General features: G+C 36.3%; 1 protein-coding gene across 2 annotated transcripts; it reads right to left on the bottom strand.

Annotated features, from left to right (window-relative positions):
- Window positions 1-217: 217 nt before the first annotated feature.
- Window positions 218-6,340, bottom strand: WRKY42 (WRKY family transcription factor). Of its 2 annotated transcripts, none has more exons than XM_086637043.1 (7): window positions 5,801-6,340; window positions 2,979-4,261; window positions 2,751-2,852; window positions 2,461-2,628; window positions 1,503-1,892; window positions 1,160-1,273; window positions 218-1,065 (listed from the first exon to the last, which is right to left on the bottom strand). In XM_086637043.1, exons 2-7 carry the CDS (start codon window positions 3,165-3,167, stop codon window positions 394-396), a joined length of 1,635 nt encoding a protein of 544 aa, XP_086493169.1. In that variant the 5' UTR covers window positions 3,168-4,261; window positions 5,801-6,340; the 3' UTR covers window positions 218-393. The 2 variants fall into 2 exon arrangements, with proteins under 2 accessions (XP_086493169.1, XP_086493168.1); XM_086637042.1 differs by having other exon boundaries at window positions 1,503-1,910.
- Between the last annotated feature and the right edge of the window lie 1,883 nt (window positions 6,341-8,223).

An 8,223-nucleotide genomic window follows, 5' to 3' on the forward strand; every position in this document is an offset into this window, starting at 1 on the left:
CTGTCATATTTTAACGGTCGAAATTCGATTAAATTTACAAAGAGAACTTGTCACCTCATTCCGACATAAAATTCATCAAACTTATTGTGAACATAGCGTTTCCGATAAAAAAATAACTTCTAGGGTTCTTTCTTAGATACACTTCTGAAAATCGAAGTCAAACATTACAAATTTCAGATATCAACAAGGAAAACAAATCTGATATTTATGTTTAGTATTTTTTTTTTGTTAAAGGATATTTATGTTTAATAAGACACCAAACAACCCAAATAATAAAACAAACTAATGACAACATACAAATTAAATAAGAAATAAAATGAACATATATATTTTTCCCTTTTTTCTTTTATTTTCTGTTCTCCATCAAAACTCCAAAAATAAGATCACGTATACTTAGAGCCTATTATTCAAAAACTTCGAACTGCTACTTTTCTTGTTATCACTACTAGGGATGGTGTTGTTGTCATTGTTCATTGTTTGGCTCCCACCACCATTACCCATGTATGAAGATATTGCTGCAACTAGAGCCGCCGTCAACATCGGATTAGCCTCTATAGCAGCTGTAGCAGCACTCATGTCCACTAGTGAATGGAGGTACTGAGCTTGGTGTGGTGGTGGCGGTTGGTGGTTGATAAGTTGTGATTGATCTACATTCTGTGTTGACATCTGAACACCGGAGAATTTCGATTGGTTATAGAGGGATTGTGTGAATCTTTGTGGGGAACCGGCCGCCATTTGTGGATGGTTAATGAATGGGAGATGAAACTGAGTTGGTGGTCTTTGAAATTGTAAAGGATTAGGAGGCTGAGTTAAGTCTAAAGTAACAGTAGGAAAAGGAGCTGAAGCTGATATTGTTGCTATACTTGAAGAACAAGGCAATAGAGTACTTGTCAAGAAATTATTATTCATTAATCCATCAGCACTCGTCATCGATCCTGAAAGAAGCATTGATGCTGCAGACGAAGTAATCGATGCCATTTCCATTGCTGCTGGTGGTAAGGGATGACTATGAGTTCCTTCATATGTTGTTACTAGTATCGTTTTATCCTCGGCACATCTTTGAATCTAAAAATCAAAAACGAAAATTTATTTCGTTTTATCTAACTTTATATTATGTATGTATATTTAAAGTTTGGGTAGAAGAAAAGAAGAAACTTACTTGTTTTCGGACGGGGCATCCGACCGCCATGGTGCAGCGATAATAAGCTCTAGGGCATGGGTTTCCTTTTGCCATCTTTTGCCCGTATTTTCGCCATTGACATCCATCGCTTATCTAATAATGAAACATATTAGTTTAATCAAGTAGACAATATGGTGTAGAAAAATAAGGTGGGGGCTTCGAGGCATCCTGGAAAGTCTCTAGTGCATTCAAAATTGGGTGGAAAAATCTTGGATGTCGGCATCACGCTTCGTCTTTCACGCAGGCAAGGGTCTTTGGTGAACTGCCATGACTGTTAAGTACCGAAAAAACATTACAATTGATAGATGAGTGAAGAAATTACCATGGATGCCTCAGATCGAGCACGAACAGATACTCTAGCTTTTCTCATAGTAGCTTCAACTGGTTGTTCAGTGTCCTTAGATTCATTCAGTTTAGGAACTTTATTAGGACTCCAACAATTTGATTCATGGTTTGAGCTCTCAGCTTCTCGGTTTTGGAAACCACTCTTTTCTTGTTCAAACATAACTATCTCTTTGTTCTTCCCAATCTTTGTTTCCACTTCTGCATTATTGTGAGGTGATCCAGAGTGACTATGGCGTCCTCCTTCAGAGGAAGAGTTTGAAGTCTCACACGTTTCGTGAGCGTCGACAGTAGCAAGCCCTAGATCCATGAGTTTTCTTGGAACCCTAGACCCACCACTACCATTGAGTACCCCATTTTTATTCAATTCCTGTTTTGCAACAATCATCTGTAAATACCAATATGATATATTTCACATGCTTAATTGCATAAAAACTATAAATTTCACGAAATCAATCTCCTCTCGCTGATTTATAAGAATTTTACAAATTTTACTACCCCGAGTTCGAGTAATCCCCTAAACTCACAGGTCTAGTCTCAATCTTTTACAGAATGTTATTTGAATATAAATGTTTAGGATTAATAGAAATTCTATTGGTAAAACACTTCTACATTTTACGTGCAATGTGCAATAATTTTACGTACAGAATTCAAGGGTTGTCCGAGGCCCAAAACAGCCAAAGAGGTCGCTTTAGGGCACCTCAATGTAATGAAGGTCTCATGTTTTGGATTTTGTACGTCAATTTCCAAAATGATTATTATATTCTAAAGAGATTTGTAGCATAGTTTGAATTGTAATTTAGTGGTTTAAGTGTTTAGATAATAAGCAAGAGGTCAATGGTTTAAATCCTCTGATAAGCACTATTATTAGAAATGGTCAATGGTTTGAATTGTAATTTAGTTTAAACTAGTAAAATTAAGGAAAGATTAAAGGCTACCTCTTGATCATGTGAGCTCCCAACCCTGTGATTTTGTTGTTGTTGTTGTTGTTGCATTATAAGATGCATCTTCAATTTATTATAATCATGTGTCACTTGGTTGAGCAATCCCTTCAATCTTAAATTCTCTGAATTCATCTGATCAAGTTGGACTTGTAGATCTTCCATCTAATGATCAATTCAAAACAAAATCAAAATAAATTATACAAAAGACTCACATAAACAAAATCCAAAAAGATCATATGTAGTACTTCTTCATTCAAACCCTAATTTTAAAGTTTCTTATTTACCTCACTCTTTCTTTGTTTATCATCTGCCTTAGATGATATTCCATCATCGTCTATCGTCGACTGATCACTACCCGTATTTGCAGTAAGAAGGTTCAGACCAGTCTATAATTAACATCAAAAAATCAAATCAAAATTCAACCACTATATATATATATGTTTGATACGTGTTTCAATTCTTATCGACCAAGGTTCAAATCTTACTGTTCCAAAAAAAAAAAAAATACTTACATTGACATGTGAAGTGAACCTCACCCCATTATCAGAATCCTCCTTTGGGTTGTTATCGAATACCCGTTCTCGAATTTTATCAGTAGAAAAGAAATCCATTTCACTAACAAGAACTCTTTTTTGTTCATTAAGATTAGTAGAGTTGGAGTTCATGGAGAATTCATTACCAGAGAAGTTATTAGTAGACATGGGTAAGTCAATAAAAAACTAGATGATAATGGTGATTAATTTTCTTTATTGAATTATTTGTAGTATTGAAGAAACTAGTTGGGGTGTAATATATCTAACCATAGATCTAAAAATAGAGAGACAAAGAAAGAGAGTCAAGAGAGAGAAATTTAAAGAGAGAAAGGGAGTAGAGATTAGAGAGATAGGTGTGAAGTGTGTGAAGTCTTCTTCTTCGATAAAAAATACTAAACATCCCGAAATTTGGGGTCCTCACATATCGAAAGGTGATCTGACCGGGTCTAATTAGTCAGGACATGAGAAGAGAGAAACAATTTGATAAGGCTAAATCACCTTTCTGCCCATGACCCCTCTGGTCGACTCTAAATAACCTGACCATGTGTAGAAAAAGATGACTTGATCAATTGGGGCCGACCACATCACTTCTCGGTCCACAATCCATCTCAAATTTCGGGAAATGCAGCATTGCTCTTTGTAAAATGATGCAATGAAGTCGGCAATAAAAATGGTTTTGTGGTGAAGACTAGTCGAAAGAAAGAAAGAAAGAATAGAGGTGACGTGAGAGGATACGTCAAGATTAGAGGGGACAACTGTCAGTAGGACCCACTGTGGATAGAGGGGATTGGTCTAAGATCTGTCAATTAAGACATTGACTGGTTCGAACAAAATCACGATATTCTAGTCTTTCTCATCTCATCCCTAGAAGAACGGCGGTTTGGACGTGAACATTTGGACCAAAAAAGAGTAAGGATACCTAGTCTAGTCTTCTTGGTCCATAATCTGCTTGTTTGACTTACCCCATCTATTATGTATAGACAGCCACGTTTCAACAAAATCAGCTAATTTTGGAGGTTTCTTCCCAAGTAAGTTGACTCTTTCCAAACCCTAATCTTTATACTTGTGGCCCACACTCTTTTTGATATTTTAAAAAGATTTGGTAATGCTAAAAGCGCCCTACATTATGTCTATTAAAGCCCCGTATAGACATTGACTCAGGTCAATCCATTTTGACCAAAAGTTTTGGGTCCTATCTGAATTGTAAGCTGAATTGAACTCGATTTCAGATTTCAGATGTTTGATTTTTTATTTGAGAAAATCTGAAATGTAAGCTGAATTAAGTTCATGTCTGAATAAGCTGAAAACTAGTCCATATTTTTCAGACTTCAAAAGAAGTCTGAAACAAGGGCCCAACATCTGAAATAGGGTCAATGTCGTTTATACCCTCGTCATTAAAAATGTTCTCTTGTTCAACTCTTTCACCACCATTAGTAAGCAGACCACCACTAGGCCGCCACCGGACCGCCGCCGCCGCAACAACAACAACAACAACAACACCACTAGACAAGAACACCCCCACAAAATAACACCACCACCACCACAAAACCACCACTAGACAAGAACACCAAACACCACCACCACAAAACCACCACCAGACAAGAACACCGCCACCACCACAAATCCACAACCAGGTAACAACACCAGTAGTCGCACCAGACAATAACACCCTAACCCATGAGAAAACACCACCTTAAAACTTTTTAACTTCCCCGATCTGTCGTTAGAGAAAGAAAGAGATCAAGAGAGAGAGAGAGAGGTCTTGTCAGATCTTAGTAGAGAAAGGGACCGAGAGATCTCACAGACTATTCGATTCGAGAGAGAGAGAGGATGAAAGAAAGATCCAGTCGAACCTTTGTTACTGTTATAGAGAGAGGAACTTGCCGGATATTGTTTACCGTCAGAGAGAGAGGGGCTAGAAAATAACTCATCGGATCTTTCGTTACTGCCTCGCCGGAGAGACTGATATAGAGAGATTGGGAGAGAGAACGGTTGTAGAGAAATGGAGGAAGAGAGAGAGGATTAGGGTTTCTCATTTATTCAGAAGAGATTTTTAAGGGTTTTTTGTTGTAAAAGAATTAGGGTTTTTTTGAGAAACGTCTTTTTGCCTTATATATGTCATTGGGGGTATAAATGTCCAAACCTTAATTCAGACCTAATAATTCAGATTTAGAAAACAAACATCTGACTTGCAAAATAATCCAGCTAATTCATATTCAGCTAATTCAGTTCAGCAAATTCAGATTCAGCAGTTTCAGATTCAGACATACAAAAAAAAACAAACAGCACCTAAGACTGGAAGCATATTGATGTCCAAAACAATACATACCGGAAGGAATAGATTCGAGATCTTCTGCATCAGATGAAGAAGACGACGATGATGAGTAATGATAAATTGTTTTATTTATTGAAGATTATTCTTATAGGTTATATATGGAGAGACAGAGTCGGAGAATTGGAGGTCTAAACAGAAGGATTCAAGTTTTTGGTGGTGCTCGATTTTCCAGTGACGACGACGGTTTTCCGGCGACAACGACGGTGGTTCTTTAAGTTTTTTTCTGTTATTTTGTTGACCTACAGGGTCTTTTAATCTGTGATCTTTAGGATCTTTTCGTCTTTCTTCTTTCTTATTTTCGTCAGTGTCTAGTCAATTTCTCTCAATACATGAGGCACTTTACACTCGAAGTTCTGCTTATGTAACTCTCAAGTATCTGGCCGAGAGGAATAACATTTTATCCCTGTAAATTTGTGATTGTATCGCTTATGTATGAAATATGATTTCGGAGGTTCAAAAAAAAAACCTCGTGACTGTTTAAACAAGTGTGAGTATATCTTCAATTTGTCCAGTCCCGAGTAGGGGTGTATTTTGGTTGGATAGAGGTTGTTTTTAGCCAATCCATTTTCTAATCCAATCAAAATGGACGATAAATTTTTAGAACCGAATCAAGATAGTTAATCATCAAACCACTAGATCAACTATCTTGAAAACCTTTCAAACACTAGATTAAACGATAATATCGTCAAAAAAAAGTTAAGGCTCCTGGAACTAACATGCAATCAGATATGAAGGTTTCCTCGGTGTTTCTTCAATCTTTTTCTTCAAAATACAAGAAAAATTCTTTCACGTTTTCATACTAGATAAGCAATGACTTGAAAAGATTTAGTCAAATTTTTTTTGTGGTCATTTCTTAAAACAAACATCCTAGGTTTGAAATCAATCAAGAAGACACAACTGATTATAAATCAGTCTTTCCCCATTAATGAAGGTTTAAGATCAATCAAATATCAGTTTGATGGGATTTTGAAATTCCATAAAGTTCTAACAATTGATGTTGAAAACAATATATTCAGGAAGTAACAGGGAACTTGATTCCCCATGGTAATTATTAAATAAATAAATAATTAATGAACATTGAAGATCATGACAATATCAACATCCTGGTATGAAAAGTATAATTTCTTGTCCACCACCCTTTGGTGTAACGGTTGGACACCCCTCTTAAGACCATGAGGTCGTGGGATCGAGTCTCGGTGGAAGCTGTTGCCATCAAGATTTATCCTATGTAATGTAGGCTATAAATAATGTAATAATTTGTCGGGCTTTAGGCCTCTTTGTTGTCGGGCTTTAGGCCTCTTTATTGTCGGGGTTTAGGCCTCTTTCATTCTCGGTTTAAATTAGGCGGTTGTCGTGCTTATTACATCTCTATGATGCATCAATGCCTTGTAACGACTAACGTAGATCGTAGTCGAATTCTCAAAAAAAAAAAAAAAAAAAAGTATAATTTCTTCGTTTGACTTGTTTTTTTGGGTCATTTTGAGATAGACCCCAACTATTTAGTGAAATTTGGCATTGACTCCCGTATTCAAAATTAAGTTGGTTTAGACACCCATGGGCAATTACCCCTTTTCATTAAATCTCATTAAGCAGTTTTTATGTCAATGACATATGCAGCCTGTGAATCTTTCTCTGCATCAACAATTTTAACCCAAACTATTTTCTTCTTCACTATCTAGCTAACACCACCTTTTCCGACCACCACTTCGCCGATCACACTCACCACATTCACCTAATCACCACTATCACTCTATAAGCATCATCATCACCATGGTGGTGGTGCTCAGTGAAGGAGATGAAGGTAGCAAGGGCGGAACCAGGAATTGGAGTAGGGGCGTGCTGAATTTATATCAAGGATTCACAAGATTTGTCAATTATACAATACCTATTGAATTTAATAGCTAAAAATAATTCTTGCACCCGAAAAATATCATATGAAAAACGGATTATATAAATGAAAACAATCATTATGTTGTCTAACCTTTATATTTAGAAATAATTATTGAAACAAAATCTTGATTAGAGTATAAGATTTTTGGTCCAAACTACACAATTACGGTATTTGGATCCATATCTATCTCTTGTACAAAAGCACACATTATTTGTGTTTAATACTATGAAGAATTTTATTTATGTTATAGTTGTTGGTGTTGAAATAATTAGTTAAAAACAACAAATACAAGCGATAGGGGAAATGAACACGTGACTTCTTCAGAAGACTCCCTTCGTTTTATAATTCGAGCTGTCAGTATCTTTTAGTTAAGAAACTCAACGCACACTAGAAGTTACAGGTCGGAAGACCCAGACTACAACCCCACTAAACCCACCTGTAGTTTCGCCTCTGAAGGTAGTTGTCATACTCGGTGAGGCGGTGACGAAGAACAAGAATACGGCCGCGAATGTAATGGTTGATGAAAGTAGTGATGAAGAACATCCGTTTGAGTTGGAATGGTGGAGATAAAAAGTGTCTTAGGTTGCCTGCGCGATTGCTATACTTAACCAAGATTTAATAGAAAAGACATAAATGGGGGTCTGAATCATTCATTATTCTAAACTTCATACGGAGTATCTTTTTTCTTGAATTTAATACACAATGACCACCGCCTGTCATAAATCCCTTTATTTATTTCTTAGATTCTTGAAGACTTCAATTATCTCTTCATTTTCAATGTGTGGGTTAGAAGGAAGTATTACATCATGTACTTTTGTCAACTAAATCTCACTTATCAACTACATATTTCTTTTTTTCAACTTTTATATAGTTTTGTACTTCTGTCTTGGGGGTTATTGGGTTAAGATTCAAATCAATTATGTAAGAGAGAAATTCGATTTATTTATACATTAAAAATGGTCTTCTATTATGGATAAGTCGTCAGGAGCAGAGGTAGG

The sequence above is a fragment of the Eschscholzia californica genome, unplaced genomic scaffold (genome assembly GCF_041429995.1).
Source record: "Eschscholzia californica isolate CP2 unplaced genomic scaffold, dmEscCali1.0.p SCAF_4, whole genome shotgun sequence".
NCBI lineage: Eukaryota > Viridiplantae > Streptophyta > Magnoliopsida > Ranunculales > Papaveraceae > Eschscholzia > Eschscholzia californica.

What these genes read in the sequence shown, in the direction of transcription:
- WRKY42 (XM_086637042.1), bottom strand. Translation starts at nt 3,167, where the DNA reads ATGTCTACTAATAACTTCTCTGGTAATGAATTCTCCATGAACTCCAAC. An exon ending in GGAGCTCACATGATCAAGAG is followed by an intron (nt 1,911 to 2,460) that starts GTAGCCTTTAAT and finishes TGGTATTTACAG; the next exon opens with ATGATTGTTGCAAAACAGGA. An exon ending in GATGCCCCGTCCGAAAACAA is followed by an intron (nt 1,066 to 1,159) that starts GTAAGTTTCTTC and finishes TTTGATTTTTAG; the next exon opens with ATTCAAAGATGTGCCGAGGA.